The sequence below is a fragment of the Cheilinus undulatus genome, linkage group 14 (genome assembly GCF_018320785.1).
Source record: "Cheilinus undulatus linkage group 14, ASM1832078v1, whole genome shotgun sequence".
Classification (NCBI taxonomy): Eukaryota; Metazoa; Chordata; class Actinopteri; order Labriformes; family Labridae; genus Cheilinus; species Cheilinus undulatus.
Genome location: NC_054878.1, coordinates 37,390,051 through 37,407,698, shown reverse-complemented (window position 1 = coordinate 37,407,698; position 17,648 = coordinate 37,390,051). Strand labels below are relative to the sequence as shown.

The following is a 17,648-nucleotide window of genomic DNA, read 5'->3' as shown; positions in this document are numbered from 1 at the left end:
AACTAAGAGAAGGTAGTGCTCTGCAGTTTAAATGACACATCTAGGCGGTGCTTTAGATTAAAAAGCTTACAAGTCCACGGAAGTATAAGATGTATATGGAAGCCCATTTCCGCCACTTAAAAAAGAGAAACATGGAAGTACGGCAATTTTTAAAAAATCTTAAGTCATAATTATGAGGTAAAAAGTCAAAAATATGACATAAAAAGTCATAATTATGAGATAAAGTTGAAATTATGAGATAAAAGGTCGAAATTATGAGATAGTGAAGTCATTATTATGAGATGAAAAGTCAAAATTATAAAAAAGTCAAAATTATTAGACAAAAAACCTTGAAATTATGAGATTTATCTCATTTTTATATCATAACTATGGCTTTTATCTCATATTTATGACTACTGTCTCAAAACTTTAACTTTTATCTAATAATTTTGACTTTTTATCCCAATATTATGACTTTTTATCTCATAATTTCGACTTTTAACTCACAAATTTGACTTAGGATTTTTTTTTGTTAAGAATTGCCTTACTTTCACATTTTTTCTTTCTTATTTGGCAGAAATGGGCTTACATAAAAGTATGTGTCATCTTTGCCTGATAAAAATATTATTTTGAACAATATTTTCCATTCTCATACTTTAACATACAGTATAGAACTGTTTCAGCTTCTCATAATTTTGCAAGTTATGACAGGAGTGAAGTTCTTCTACTGGTGTCACTGCCAGAACATTTTTATTCCAGTCCCAGTAAGGCTTTTTTCTTTTTTTTTTCTTTTTTTTTTTTTTATTTTTAGGGCAATGGCAAAAAATTAAATGGCAAAAAATCAAAGAAAATTATTATGGATTTTTCCATTTGCACATATGAAGTAGCATTTTTTTTTCATTCTGAAGCTTGTTTGAATTAGGTTTGGTCCCTCAAGGTAGTTTGCTCTTGATGTCACTCAGGTTGTGTGAGGTGCATATTGACCTTGCATATCACTGTACAGGGTGTTGAGTTGCACTGTTGTCACTTGAGTATGTACAAAGCGACGTGCATGGTATATGTGAGGAGAGACATAAGAAGATATATCTGCATGATGAAATCTTAAAAAACTGCACAGTGAAGAGAACATTATCTTCCCATCTGCCTGCTCATGTAAATAAAGGCTGTATGTATATTAAATGCATATATTCAGGATTTATAAACTCATCCTTTGGCTCATCCCACCAGCTGCTAAAGGCCAGATTCTCTCCAGAGATATCCAAATGAGTGATACATACACAATAGTGCTGCAGTAATATGTAGACAGAGTGTATATGTGTGAGCTCCGAGCTGAAAGGAAAACCAATGCAAATTCACAGTTTGTTGACATTTTCTGACCTCTGACATTTTCTGCCCTGCTAAATTTGACATGTGTTTTGAGAAACTTCCAAGGCTTTGAACGGCCTGTGCTCTAGCACCATTTACATTAGGAGCATTTATAATATAAGATAAGTTGTGTGCTTTTGCTGTAAATCCTCTAAAACTTGGTTGAATAGATTTAACACCAAGGCTATTAAATGATAGAGGTGTCAAAAAGATATCTGGTGTTCATTAATGAGACTGATGCAAGCAAAATAAGCTGTTAAATAAATGTTATATAGCTACACTTAAAGATGCAGACCATTTATTAACCCAAAGTCCTGAAACTGAAACCAAACTATATGTTGATTTTGGTGGCAGTGTGTCACTTTTTCTTCTCTTTTGGGTCCTTGGGGGGGGGGGGGGGCTCAGCTATTCTTAGGTACATGTGGGGGGGCTCTAAGGAAAAATGGTTGGGAGACACTGGGTTAAGGTGAAGGTTAGAATACCAAATGGTAAAAGTCATAACCCTGGCCTGCACAACTAAATTACAAAATGTTTAATAAAGCCAAGTAAACAGTCTTCTTACAAGAAAGAGAACTGTCCTCCATGAAAACACTCTAACCCAGCTAACATAGTTAAGGGTAAAGCTACCAAAGCTACCTAGCTTATATAGATACATAACAGAGTTAAAGCAAAAGCTAACAAAGCTAAGTTAGCTACATTAGATTATGGTACGATTACATGAGCTAGGCCTGTTTTGGAAGTAGCAGCGTGAACAGGGCTCGCTTTAGCTTAGTTAGCTTTAGCATAAGCTATCCTGATAGAACAGACTCAGGCGATTCCATCTTGAGAAGCTCCAATCCACAATGTTTGTGCCAAACCAAACACTGTTCGGACCAAGCCAAGTCATTCGAGGAGATGATGCAGTAGCTATGGGCGGGGTTTAGTAGTCTTTAATGGCTGCCTCCTCTGCAGTGAGGATAAAGCTCTAGTATAGAGTCAATTTTAACAGAATTTGACAACAATTCTGCATGAATTAAGAAATAAAACAACACTAAAAGCTTTTCATGATAGAAAATATATTTTGGCTCTCCAGTCATCCTGCTTTGGCATGTTGTGAGTGTTACGGGGACAGGGTTTGTTGTGTGAGGGGGTGTACAGTGGTTGTGATTAGCTCCTACTCAGTCACAGCAGCACATTTCTTTATTAAAACAAGGGCAACACTGAAAGCTTTCATGACAGAAATGATGTTTTCTCTCTCGTCTGCTTTGGCACGAGGTTGAGATTGTTACAAGTGGGGTTTTCTGGTGGATTCACTTGCTGGTGCTGGGGTAGCTTAGCTTGGTTGTAGCAGGAAGTTTAATTGGAACTGGACCACATTTCTTTTTAAAACAAGGGCAAAGAACAACACTATTATCTTGTCTTGGCAGAGAAGATATTTTTGCACATCTCCTGACTGGCCTTGGTATCAATTTAAATCATCAAGAAGCTCCCTCATTAACAATCTGCAGCAGCGGTAGCCTGTCAGCTCAAGAGAAGCGCATGCATACATCATTTTGTTTGTGCGCTCTGCTTGGTCTGTAATGAATGTTGCAGACAGAACGTTCCTCCAATCACCTTCCGAGAATATTTTGATAAGTCCTGCCTTTTCAAAACACTTTCTGAAAAAGCTGATGTTAGACCTCTCTTAAGGATGTGGGCACTGCCAGAAGAAATGCAGACAGTTAAGTCCAATTCCCCCCATTTCTGGGCATTTGCTTGTGCTGACACATGCACCCAAACACTGATCACACCTAACAGTTGCCCCATAAAGGCTGCTACAGCACAAGACTCCTAAATTGCACCACTCCCCCTTTGCCCAAGCTGCCCCCTCCCCTTCTGCCACCCCCACCTCCTGGTGCAGAGTATGTGTGCTGATTCCTGCAGTGGCATATCAGACCTGCAGTGCCAACGATCACACACAGAGACGACACACAGTCAGTTCACTGTGGTTTGTTTCCCTCTGTGCCAGCTGCAGCCCGCTGTCCACCAGCACGTGCCAGCTTGATGTCCCATAAGGACCGTGTTTGGTTTGTGACTCTGTGTGCTCATGTGTGCATGCTCATGTTTGTGTGTATATAAAGCGACAGAGGGCTTAGCCTAAAATCCTGTCACCCAGCTGCTTCCACTGTCAGATGGTCCCAAAGACCCGCATCAACAGATGTACAGAGCAACAACGGAGCAGAAGCACAAAATACCATCTCACAGTCGGCCCGTCTCCTGCAGCCTGTTTGTGTTTGCGTATAGAAGCTGCATAAAAAAATCCCCCAAACCTCTCTGTTTTAACACAGTAACATAGATTTAGCAGTCAGGTCTTCTACATTAATTGTTTCTGCTCTGCTTGTGAATGCCTCTGGCCATTTTGCTCTCAGTGTAGTAATTCTATGTGTTTACAAATGCAGCACTCTGACTGAGTTGTCCTTGGCTGTTGTAAGGAGCCACTTTTGGAATCTGGTGTCGGTTTACTGATGCAGTCTGGGATCTGAAGAGAGAGGGGTACAAACGGTGACAGGCACAAAGGAAACTTGGCATCACATCACATATTTACTTTGTACAAAACAATGAAAATAAATAACCTGGTTTAAGCTAAATGATTGGACAATAAACAAGGAATTTAAACAGCTTTAAAACTAAAAATGCATTGTTAACATTGAACTATTGATGGTAATGATGACAAAAACAAGTGTGATTCAGTGTTGCACACTGTAAAGATTTGGATCAAGACAAATGAACAATTTTCATTAATAAATTAGGGGTTTCAAATGACTATATTTTGAAATACAAATTTATAATGAATTTCTAAATTTAATCACAATTGATCACTTTTTAAAAGCAAATATTTAAAATTCAGTTATTTTGCAATTGTGATTGATCACTGTATTTTGATAGTTAATTGCAATCAATCTTTTTTTAGTGCATATCTGAAATATTTTGCAGCCGTTTTGCGTTACGGAACAAAAATTAAAGTCCTCACTGACAAAGGATAAACCTGCATTATTTTGAAAAACTACAAAAAAACTTTGGGTAGATCAAACAATTTGAGATAAGCTCAACCTACCCATCCATCCATTCATCTTTATCCGTCCATCCATCCATTTATCCATCCATCCATCCATCCATCCATCAATCCTTCCATCCATCCATTGATTTCTGGGTCCACATGGGGTCTCCTCCCTGTTTGACATGTCTGGAAAACCTCCACAGGAAGATGACCAGTTGTCATCCTCATCAGATGCCCATACCACCTAAACTTTGATTATTGGAGAGGAATCATCAGTATAAGCCTTATTATTTCCAGACTTTGCAGTTCTACTGATGCAAATGAAGCAGGCAGAGCTACTTTTTTTTTAGTTTCCTTCCCTCAACATGATTTTGTAATCATCCATACCTGAAGTCAACTGTTGGATGGGTCACTAAAATTGTAGGCATAAATCAAGAGTATATCCACTTCTGCATGCAAGAGTGCACCATGGGTGTGAAGTAAATAAGACATGAACTCAACAGATCTCTGTAGCCCACTGCATATATCTCTGCTTAAGGTCAGCAACACCAACCTGCTATATTTAAATTGTGCACTTTTGCAGTGTTTTGGCCTTATTCCTGGATTTCTGTTCCAGTGGGTGAGCCAGAAGCTAACGCAGTCAGGAGCAATATAAACTCCATCACCTTAAAAGACTAGCAGGCCACAGCATGGCTGCAGTGTGTTACACAAACCAACACTTATGCTTGAAGTTTTCTGCTTTTTTCCAACAAAAATAATGACTCATCTTTCACTTCTTAGAAATATAGACACACGATTTCATGGCTGATGTCTGGCAGGTAAAAAAAGTGAAAAATATACCAATTGCCAGATTAGTAAACAGTGAATAATAACATGTTATATATATTGTGTTCCCTAAAATAAATTTTGTCAAGAATCCTTTAATATAAACTCAAAGTAATTCTACTACAACCCACTTCCTGTTTGAAGCTGGGGTTGTTTATCTACATAAGACAGCCCATTGCTGACTCATTTGATTGGCAGCTTATGTCAGACAAAACCTATTTCTGGGGGACTTTGGAGGTGCTGAAAACTTGAATTAGAATTTTTCATTGATGCAGATAAACATGCCTGGGCCAAGCAGAGAGTTGTAGTAGACTTGTAGTGGAATTATATTCAACACAGAATCATGTCATGCAGAAAGGCATGGATCGTTTGGGCTGGTGATGGGGGCACCATCTCACTTCTTGGTAGCTGGGAGTACAAGCTTCTGGCTAATCTAGCCTGTAGTAGTAGTAGCAGCAGTAAATGTGACTTCAGCCAAAAGGAAGAGCCATCAATGAGAGGAAAACAGCACTGAACTATCCACACTGGGCACTTTTGTTTGTCTTCTGGATTACTCCAAATAAACCACGATGGTTGGATTTAAGTGTTTTAATGGAGGTTACAGTTGAGATCATCAGTCTATGGCGACTTATATGGGACAACTGATGGTAAGACTCAATTTCAAGTTGTAATCCAGGGTTTTAAGGTGGTATCTAGTTGATAGAGCACTGGTTTGTAAGTCATGGTAGTGGCTAATGTGCTAACAGGCTAACTCAGAGCTAACAGCACTAACATGAAGCTTAGTGTGGTTGTTTATATGTTTAACATACAGTTGAAACCAGAAGTTTACACACACTACATAAAAAGGCACATAAACTTTTTTTTCTCACCGTCTAACATTAAATCAGATTAAACTTTTCCTGTTTTTGGTCATTTAGGATTACTAAAATTATTTCTATTTGCTAAACGCCAGAATAATGAGAAAAGGATTTTTTTAGACAATTTTTATTACTTTCTTCAAAGTCAGAAGTTTACATACACTAAGATTACTATGCCTTTAAATAATTTGGGAAAGCCCAGATGATGATGTCATGTCTTTGGAAGCCTCTGATAGGTTTATTGACAACATTTGAGTTAATTAGAGGCACACATGTGGATGTATTTTAAGGCACACCTGAAACACACTGCTTCTTTGTGTGACATCATGGGAAAATCAAAAGAAATCAGCCAAGATATCAGGAAGAGAATTGTGGACTTGCATAAGTCTGGTTCATCCTTGGGTGCAATTTCCAGATGCCTGAAGGTGCCATGTTCATCTGTTAAACAATTATACACAAGTATAAACACCATGGGAATGTCCAGCCATCATACCGCTCAGGAAGGAGACGGGTTCTGTGTCCCGGAGATAAACGTGCTTTGGTCCGAAAAGTGCATCTCAACCCAAGAACAAAAGCAAAAGACCTTGTGAAGATGCTGGCTGAAGCTGGTAAGAGTGTGTCATTATCAACAGTCAAACGAGTCCTGTACCAACATGGGCTGAAAGGCCACTCTCCCAGGAAGAAGCCATTACTCCAAAAGAAACATAAAAAAGCCAGATTACAGTTTGCAAATGCACACAGGAACAAAGACCTTAATTTTTGGAGACATGTTCTGTGGTCTGACGAAACTAAAATTGAACTTTTTGGCCATAATGACCATCGTTACATTTGGAGAACAAAGGGGGAAGCTTGCAAGCCTGAGAACACCATCCCAACTGTGAAACATGGGGATGGCAGCATCATGTTGTGGGGTTGTTTTGCTGCAGGAGGGACTGGTGCACTTCACAAAATAGATGGCATCATAAGGAAAGAACATTATGTGGAAATACTGAAGCAACATCTCAAGACATCAGCCAGGAAGTTAAAGCTTGGGCGCAAATGGGTTTTCCAAATGGACAATGACCCTAAGCATACTGCCAAACTGGTTACAAAGTGGCTTAAGGATAACAAAGTCAATGTTTTGGAGTGGCCATCACAAAGCCCTGATCTCAATCCCATTGAAAATTTATGGGCAGAGCTGAAAAGGCATGTGCGAGCAAGGCGGCCTACAAACTTGGCTCAGTTACACCAGTTCTGCCAGGAGGAATGGGCCAAAATTCCTGCAAACTATTGTGAGAAGCTTGTGGAAGCATATCCAAAACGTTTGACCCAAGTCATACAGTTTAAAGGCAATGCTACCAAATACTAATGAAATGTATGAAAACTTCTGACTCTCAAGAAAATAATAAAAAATTGTCTGAAAAATGATATCTCTCATTATTCCGGCATTTAGCAAATAGAAATAATTTTGGTAATCCTAAATGACCAAAAACAGGAAAAATTTAATCTGATTTAATGTTAGACGGTGAGAAAAAAAAGTTTATGTGCCTTTCTATATAGTGTATGTAAACTTCTGGTTTCAACTGTAGGTGTTTACTGTGCAATTGATTGGCAGTTATGTTGGACATGAATCAGGGTCAGACAGAAACACGTTTACTTGGTCCTGCTTTAGTGCCAACATAAAGCTGTAACAAGCTGTATTTCTGTTTTTGTATGTTGTATTACTGTTACATGGCTATTGAAAGTATATGTCCATTGGTTGTTCTAAATGGACAGACTAGACTCCTTGAAGACTACACTGCCATTGCCCATAGTGATACAGTAGGTTGAGTTGATTTCTATGCTGAATATGTGCTCTTGCACAGTTGAGATCTACATAAAGCCATTTAAAATAACTAATTTGCAATGCCAGTTAGGTATTGTACTTTTTCATGATGTCCATTCATTGGAAATAAGCGATCTAGCTTACATCAAGATGCTTCAGTTCCAGACAAAAATGACAAACTAAAGTCCAGTTTTATCACTTCCTAAAGTAAGGGACTGGACCTCCATCCTACGGAAGAGTTGACTCTGTTTAGACATGTAGGCGACAAAAAGAACCCGATTCATCTATCTGAAACATTTCATACCATTATAGGATCAAGTGATACTTTGACTACGGGATCAAACCCTTATCACATTAATCCATTCGTATAATATGTATTAGTAAACATTACCACCTCTCTTTCTATCTCCTCTGACTCCACTACTTCCACAGAGCCGTGTAAGTCGATCCGGCCTTTCCGCTGAGGGATGGTCCTATTAGCGCCAGACTGAGGCACCCATGGGAGTGAGGAGAAGTATCCCACCCCACCACTCCACAAGGCACCATAACATTACTCATGAAACATTCACATCCTTACGTGGCCAGGAGGATCACGCCAGCCTCCCATTGGTCGAGATTGGATCGGCCCAGAACAGGAGAGGAGGTCCTATTGGAGCAGTGGGGGCGAGTGTGATGGCAGGACGGAGGAGAAGTCGGCGAGGTTATTGAATGGATCGATCCAGAACGTCTTTAGCCCACACAGACGAGGGCAGGGGCAAGGACTGCAGAGTTTTACAGTTCTTTTTCTGGTTTAAAGAACAACACAGAAGAGGATGGAAGTTGTTTTCATAAATTCATTTTTTTTTCATGTAGCTCTCATGTTTCTACAGTAAAAAACTTTAGTCGCTTATGCACATGCTCAAAATAATTTGTTTTTGACAAGCACCAAACACTGAGGAGAAATGTCCTTAGTGTTACAGAAAAAAAAATGTTATAAATAGAAAACTAAAAGTGAGTATATCAAATGTTATAAAGTATATAAAGTGCCCGCGAGTGTACTCTTGCAGTGGACAAAGAACCCTCAATGGTGCACTCCAAGTGGCCAGAATGGGATCACATGCCCTCTGGTGTGCCTTTTCACTGGACAAAATGTACTAAAATTCTATCTAGGGTGCCCTATACCAATGGGCAAAATGTGTCAAAGTACTCTCCAGGGAGCTGTCCCAGTTGACAAAATATGATAAAGTGCCCTCAAGGGTGCTTGCCAAAAGGAAGAGAGGGAACAAAGTGCCCTCAAGGGTGTCCCCTCAGTGAAATAAACAGGACAAAGTGCCCTACAGTGTGCAAAACCCGTATACTTAACTAGATAAGTTGCCTTCCAGTGTACGGTCCCAATGGACAAAATGTGACAAAGTGCCTTCAAGGGCAAAATAGACCATGATAAGGTGCCCTCCAGGTTCCCTTCCTCTAGACATAACATAAAAAGTGCTGTTTGGGGTGACCTCCTAGAGGACACTGTGTGACAAAGTGTCCTCAAGGGCGCCTTACCAATGGAAAAAATACGCTGAAGTGCTTCCCTGTAGACAGAACATGATAAAGTGCCCTCCCAGAGGACAACACATAGGCTAATGTACCCTGTAGGGTGCCTTCCCAGATAACACTGCATGACCAAGTGTCCTCCAGGGTGCCTTCCCAGTGGAAAGAATGTGGAAAATTGCTCTCCCTGTGGACAGAACATGACAGAATCATGTAAAACCTTAACACAAAAGGCTTAGTAAAACAGAGTAAACAGTCTGCTTGCAGAACAGATTGTTCTCCATAGAATCACTCTAACATAGCAAAGGTAGCTTACATAGCTCTGTTAGCTGGGTAATCTTTACATAGATAACACAGCTACTTAGCTATGTGGAGCTAAAGCTAAAGCTCACCAAGATCATGGACATCTGCTAACTAAGCTACTAAGCCAGCGTTAGCTGCATCAGTTACGTAGCTTTAATATCGACATACAATAGCATTAGCTATTAGCTTTCTTGGCTAAAGCTCATGTTGCTCAAGCTAAATTAGCGATATTGGCATATATAGTAAAGTTAACAACAGAGCTAAAGTAGCTGTCAGCTTTAGCTAAGGAAAACCACTGTTTATGTATCTTTCATGAATGTAACTTCTAGACTTTGTTTATGAATAAAGTATATAAATAAAAGAAATATAAAACCAGAAATACGTCATTCCCAAAAATTACAGCACTTCAGTTCTGCCAGACATGGCGTCTCACAGTAACAGTCTGTGAGGGGAGCGTCTGAGATCTGCGGTTCTCAGGTAGAGGGCCTTGGCTTGACTGGGCTATAGTCTTTCTTAAAGTAGTAGTCCAACTTCAGCATCATGGAAACTACTGAAAGTTCAGTTTGCTTAAGGCTAGCCACTCATCTATTCAATATTAAACTGTTGATACTACTTCCTGCAGTCTGGCATTAGACAGGTTGTGTATAATAGTGTTTTTTTTTAGAGATTTAATCCACAGAATGAGCCATTTTTAGACTAAAGTGGGGTTTATGAGAGTAAACAGAAGCTGTAAAGTTCTGAGCTCTAAAACTAAAACAATTTATGAAAGGCTCAAACATTTTAAGCCTTGTGTATCTACATAATAAACCTTGTTCTAAACTCCTAAGCTCACTTGGACCTGCAATTGGCATGCTGCCCAAGTAAACATTGATGATTTTCAGTTGGCTGGGCTATAATTACAACCTTAACACTGCAAAATACTCAGCTGAAAAGCTGATAAGTTAATGCTATGATGCTGAAGTTGGCCAAATGTTGGCAGGTATCAGGCATCTTATGATAAAGTTAAGTAGCAAAGATTGCTGAAAACTGATGTTATACTGTATTTAATGTTACAGACATTATTTATGAGTTTACATACTGGTTATCTAACACTATGTCGCCTTACCTCAGAACAAATGTAGACATCCTTGGCCATCTTTACGTTGAGTCTGCCACAGAGATTAAACCCAAAGGGACATTAACTGTGCTTATGTGAGGTGTAAGGAGCAGAATAAAACACTTTGTTCTCTAGAATCGCAGTATCTTGCATCAGTGTTTTCTTCACTCCATGGATATCATTTGACCATTTTTTCTAAATTACAATTTAATAACACTAAAAACTTCAGGAAAATCAAAGTTTCTACTGTTTCTTGTTGGGGTCTAAAAGCCTGATGTCACCTGCAAAAAAGGGTGATTGCTAATGGATGAGTCTTAGCATTGGCTGAGTAAGACAACAGTTATGTGTGAAACCTCTTACATGCTACATCCTTACATAATGATATGATTAAAAATAAGTTCAAAGAAGTGGACTATAGGTTTGAATTTTGTGAATTCCTCAGCACACTAGCTTCCCATCTTGAAAAGATTTTTCAGCTAAACTTTTCCAGTGTTGTGTGCTGTAAACCAAATATTACAAGCGTGATCAAGAAGTGTCAAAACTGCTTTAATAAATAACTGGGATGATTATTTGGAACAATGAAACATCCACTTAAAGAATGGAAACCTTTGCACTTTGTATAAAACCAACTCCATATCCCTTGTAGAATAAAATGTATACAATATGCATATTTAGCTTTAAACACCAGCAGTTTCTTTAATTCTTTATTTTGCGGTGTCCCATTTACAGAAAATACGATGGCGTTTTGAGACAATGACAAGATATGAAAGGGGTTACTTTGAACTGAGTTGGTAACTTAAAAAAAACCAAAACATCTGCATGGTAGCAAAAAAACATCTGCAAATATTGTTCCCTTCATTAAAGCCTTGAAACCAAACATTATTACTACTGACATCCACATTCATGACACTCTAAAGAGCCATGGTTGTTGTATTTTTTTCCAATCCTCCATCGAGTGTTTTATTCGAGAAATCTCCATGATAGCAAAGTGAGACGAGGAGAGCACTTTACTCAGGCGAATAAAACACGCCACTATACACCACACACTGTTTTAAAGACTTACTTTCCTTAATAGTGAAAACAAACCAACAACTTAAAAAAAAAGATGACCGCTGATTAAACAAATTATGCATTACATTAAGGCACCTGAAACAAAAGGGGTTTGTGATGGGTTTAGAAATGGTTTGGAACTTTTTAAGGCTATAATGTTGGCAGGTTTAGACCACTAACTGCCAAAAGGTACTGTAGGATTTTTATTTTTAACATCATTCAGATTAAACAAAAACACTTTTATGTATCAAAAGCAAAATAAAAGTAACTTAAGAGTGGAAAGGAAGTAAAACCTGGGTAAATGACATTAAGAGTGGATAACGGTGTTATTTTCTACTAGATGAAAACTTGACATTTAAGTAAGTACTAAGTAGGTAAGGTTATTAACATTCTGGTGATGCCCTATTTGTGATGTTTTTAGTGTATAAGCTACTTTATTGAACATTTTTACACCAGCATTAGTGGGCCTTGTCCGCTGGCTCTACTACTTGGATGTAAACACGCACAGTGAATGCAGAATATCTAGTAGGAGCAGCGATCTGGTATTATTTTGATCTATGAAATGCAGATGAAGTTGTATTAGTCCAACCTGTAAAACAGTCACAAAAATATTCACAGATGTGGCTTGCTTGCCCTGGCTAGTGGACCTTCTCCTGAAGCTCTACTATTTGGATGAACAGAAACATGTGGTAGGAGCACGACATCTGGAAGGAACTGTAATGAAGCTGTCTGCAACTAGCTAGAGTTGTACAGTAAGCTGTAGCCCTGACTAGTGGACTTTGTCCTCTGGCTCTTCTACCTGGATGTAAAAAAGCAAGGGGAATGCAGGGTATCTCATAGCAGTAGGACATCTTGCAGTATTTTGATCTATAAAATGGTGATAAAGTTAAATGAAGAATGTGTGCATAACCACATTTAGTGCAGACATAAGGACATTAACCCGCAAGGAGGGCCAAAGGCTGGAGGTGCTTGCACTGCTAGCTGTAGCCACATTGGGCAAACCAAATGACAATGGTTACCTGCATGCAATTCTAAATACATTTTGCTAAATCTTGACTGTTTTCTGGACTTGTCACCTGGGAATATCCCTGACTTTGACATGACTGGAGAAGGTGTTTATTGTATATTTAACTTTAATACCCTATTTTTTTTTACAAAGTTCTGACTTTCTCCTTTAAAAATAACAAGGTTAAAATGTTTCTGCTCCATTTGGCAATGCCTTTATGAAAGACACATTTTGCATCATCCTAAAAAGATACCTTAAATAGAGAATACTTTGTGGAAAGGAATTTGGATTTATTTGTAGCATTAACAATGTCATATTTTCAGTAGACCAACTTCTGTTAAATTGTTAGTTTTTGCATGCTGGTTGACGAAAATCAAGGTAAGAAAAGAGACTGAATATTGTATGTTGCATTGTTACACCATGCAAAATTAGGGAAAATTATAAATGGAAGAATTGCTTTGCCGACCCTCCTGGTGATGGGTGGTGTATGGGAAGATCTGAGTAAAATAAGATCATCCTTTTGATAAGTCGAACAAAATTATGTGGAAAAAATATAAATACATCCTTGATGACAAACCATTTTTAAACCCTTCAGAAATTCCTTCATAGGTGGTACCTCATTGTAAAGATCCTTAACTTTGGGACTCTGGATATGAAGCGTTATAAAACGTGCCTATTTTGACTGGCATAAATAAAAGGAATGGCATTGTAAAAAAAAAAAATAATAATATTAATAATAATAATAATAATAATAATAACAATAATAATAATAAAAATGTGTGACTTGTCTTTAAGTTACTTATTTCAAATATACACAGCGACTCCTTTAGTATTTACACATATGTACAGAGCATTCATTTCTGTTTGGATCAAATACCTTGAATGGCGTTGCTGTGAAATTGAACTCTTTAAATGTACACTTATATCCCTTTGAGATTTGACAACAAGGAGGTCAAACTGGGCAGCGCGACTTGAAGCCTCGACATGGCTCTTAGAAAGGCACTTGCTACCAACTCAAATACTGCAAAAAAATCCTCAAACAGAGCTTTCAGCCAAGACAACTGAGAGACAGAGAAAAAAAATGGAAGGCCACATAGTAGGCACTGGGGTTTCTGTCCCCTCTCCCCTCCAGGCCAAATGTTTTGGTAAGGCTGGCGCATGACGGCCACAGGTGGAAGAGACAGAGCAAAGGCAGGGTTTCCTCTGTTACTGTGGCTGCAACAGTCCTTTTCCCTCAAAACCCTTCCTTTACAGTCTCTTTATGTGCGTCTGTCCCCACACAGACACTGATCAGGAGCCTGCTGACATTTTAACAAAATCATAATCATCTGCAAACCAAAAATCTTTATACAGGTTGTTCTCTTTCTCCATTTCCATGATTCACTGTTTCTTAAACGGTACAATTCCTTAAACAAAAATCACAGAGAGCTCCTTTTGCCTCCTGACAAACATTTTAATATCAGCTCCCTCTGTACACATAAAAAAAAAATAAGTGAACAGAAGCAAAAAAAGGATGTTCACTGTACTCTGGCCTCCTGAATCAAAAACCATTTCAGGTGACAGTGACGAAAACATGAAAACAAAGCAAAGAATGGCTTATTAAAACACAAAGCCTATTTTTCTTCCAAAAGTAGTCCAAAAATAAGAATAGTCGCTGCCTAGCAGCTTCTCTTGCTTCTCTTGCTTCTCTCGCTTCCATATTGCGAGTCCTTTGTTTAAATTCCTTATACACAATGGTCTCTGAGGTCTTTCTGACCTGTCAAGGCTGCACTGACATTTTTCCAGCGGTTGTCTTTGGGGCTGTAGCCTGGGGTCCGGTGGGGTGCTTTTAGGGGTGAAGTGGAGCTGTGCAGGGTATAGATCACTCCCTCACTGGACTGCACTGCAGTCTCAGAGTACTTATAAACTTGCTGCTTTCCCGCCTCCGCTCCACCACACTCCTCCTCGAGCTCAAGCTCACCCTCTGTCTCCTCCTCCTCCTCCCCATCATCACACGTCCGACAGGTGGGGCCCATGAGCTTTTTGCGCTCCTGCTCGGCCTCCCTGTTGCTTTCTTTCAGCTGCTGTTGCTGCTGCTCACGTCCCACAATGAGCCGAAGTGGCTCCCACTGGTTGTTCACGTTGGCGTCGGCAGCTGATCCTACATTCCTCTCGCGTTCTTTTCTCCGTTTGCGCGTCCACCAAACACATACAATGATGCAGAAGAGGCAGAGCAGGCAGAAGAGCGCACACAGCAGAGGCACCAGGTAATCTATCGATATCAAGAGAAGAAATAAGGCCATATAAATCACTTTAAACAGTAAAAGGTCACAAATAGGGACCTGAATGGGGCCCATAACAAAGCCCTGTGAGACACCGTTGTTAATTATTACTCACCCACTGAGGGGGACGTGATTTGTGTTTCCACTTTGACCTCAATGACTGCAAGCATGATGGTACTGTTGTGTCGCTTGGACAGGGTCCCCACTATGGCGCTGGCTGCCTGCTGGATCAGACTGTGGTCTGGTAGATCCTCTGGCTGGAAAGACTAAGAAACAAAGCAAAGAGGATGGAAAAATGACTCAAGCACCAGGAAAAGTTCAAAGTTGCATCTAAAATACTTCTCCTGCTCTATCTAAATGTGTTCACTGCCAAAGTGTTCCTCTAAAGAGTTTTTCTTATTTGCCATCTGAAATTAAAACTGAGACTAAAAGTAGTGCAAATAGATGATCTGACCTACGCTGGCTTTGTGTTAGATAGCTCAACATCACCTTTACAATTCACATAAAAAATGGGAAATAGCAGAGGCATTATCACAAAAATGTCTCACTTTGACTGTATGCAATTAAATTTCTAATCTTTGTTCTTATTAAAAGCAATGGATTGTGTCAAGTGTAGGGATATTTTTATTACCATTTTTATTATCATAATTTTTCAAAGAAAATGTCGCATGTGATTGCAATTCTGGGGGGATGTGAGGGTGGAGTGTCCCATCATGCCCTTGGGCAGAGTGTTAAGATGTATTTTAGTTGTTGCCTGTTAAACACTGATCTCTGCCAGTGTTAATTTTTGCAGTTATTTTTAATTTTAGTCTTAGTCTTAGTATTTAGATGGAATGTATCAGAGTTTCAGTCACATTTTAGTAATTTCTACCCTTTTTAGTTTTAGTCTACTTTTAGTCGACAAAAACTCAAAAACATTTTAGTTTATTTTTAGTCCAAGCACTTATTATCTTGCATAAATCTGGTACCAAATCATGGTAGTATGTTCTATGCACTCTGCTAAACCTGCGGTCCCTGCTTTCTACAGCCGAGAGGCAGAATAGCTACAGTTGCATTGATTTTTGACAGATTTCCTCACAGTGGAGAAATATCACAGATTTTGAGTGTCTGACAAAAACTACATTACATTTTAGTCTAGTTTAAGTCATCTTGAAGAAAACTAAAATTACTTTTGGTCAGTTTTAGTCATCACAGATCTGTTTTTGTTAGTCTCAGTCTAGTTTTTGTCATGGACAAAAAGGCTGTCGAAGGACATTTTTAGTCATACTTTAAGTTGACCAAATTAACATTGACCTGACGGGGTTTTTGGTCATTTTGCTGTTAGACACATTTGCACTGTGTGTGAAGTCATCCAGTGAGTTGGAGTTCCTGCCTGTGACTTTCACTGTTCCCAATGGACACTTGTGTGTTCATCAGTATGCATTGCCTTGCTATGGTATTGACTCTCTGCTTTGTTCTTGCAAGAGAAGACCGTCTTTGCACACTGTCAAGTAAAATGGTTTAAGTGCAGAGGTGAGCTGCCTGTAGGGATTAATAAATTGAGCCCAAATAATCAACAAATCAAAGGGATGCACCATGACAGCTGTCACTCTTTTAAACTGAATAAGTACATGAGAGGGAATTCTTAAGGGCTTGGGCTGTAAAATATAAGTTTATGAGAGGAATTATGCATTTCCCTTATAACTATTATGTTCACTTATATTAATTAAGTTTTCATCAATTTCATTGAAAAGCTACATGTTGTTTGAAGAGTTATCTTCTTAATATATTTACTGCATAAGAAGGGAAGGACTTATTCCTGCTAATCCCTTCATACCACTCTGATTGTATGCGCCGTGTTGTTAAGGATAAGAAAACAGGTAAAAGTAAAAGAGTAAAATAAAAAAGGTAATTATAGGACAAAGAGCACACTCATATTTGATAAGCATAGTTTGAATCTTTCACTTACTAGAGCCACCTCTACAGCATCCTGGTTGGAGTGAGAGAGGTCACAGAGCAGGAGAAGACTGTGTTTTTTCGCCAAGCTTCGGGTGTCAGGGAGATACCTCAATTCATAGCAAATGTTCTCCACTGTTGTTCCCTGAATAAACACAGTTCAACAACAGTGTAAAAAAAAAGGTCTTGAAACTATCTTCATCACTGCACCACTACAAGAAGAATCACAGAGATGACTCACTATTGGTACTTTGTCTCTGTTGAAAACAAGCGTTATCCGGCCACAGCTGTTGTCCAAATGCCCGCTGTTTGGCTGGCACTCTGTGGTCGTTCGTGGGAGCGATCGTCCTCCCGTGGAACAAACCCCCCACTCATGGCAAGGGGGAGAGAAGCAGGTGAGGTAGCTGTGCTCCTCACACTCTCGTCCAGCCGGGCAGGACTGATGTCTCTGGTCCTGGGCTGATGGTTTGAGCCGACAGGGGCGACGGCCACACAGCACCTGGCGTCACAGTGTTAAAGTATTCAACATCAGTACTGGTTATTTTTGTAGACGCTTCAGATTGCTAGTTTTAGTGTTATTTAGTTTCCTGCATAATAACAGAATTCATGAGCATGTAAGACTGGATTTCACAGACG

The 17,648-nt window shown here is 39.2% G+C and overlaps 1 protein-coding gene across 2 annotated transcripts in view; it reads right to left on the bottom strand.

Annotated features, from left to right (window-relative positions):
- Positions 1 to 11,296: 11,296 nt before the first annotated feature.
- Positions 11,297 to 17,648, bottom strand: part of jag2b (jagged canonical Notch ligand 2b) — an 80,060-nt gene continuing 73,708 nt past the window's right edge. For both annotated transcript variants that reach the window (XM_041804958.1, XM_041804959.1), the window contains 4 exons: positions 17,254 to 17,511; positions 17,026 to 17,157; positions 15,193 to 15,343; positions 11,297 to 15,067 (listed from right to left, as the gene is read on the bottom strand). In XM_041804958.1, the coding sequence (XP_041660892.1) occupies positions 14,541 to 15,067; positions 15,193 to 15,343; positions 17,026 to 17,157; positions 17,254 to 17,511 (1,068 nt within the window). In that variant the 3' untranslated portion in view covers positions 11,297 to 14,540. The remainder of the gene's footprint in view (positions 15,068 to 15,192; positions 15,344 to 17,025; positions 17,158 to 17,253; positions 17,512 to 17,648) is intronic.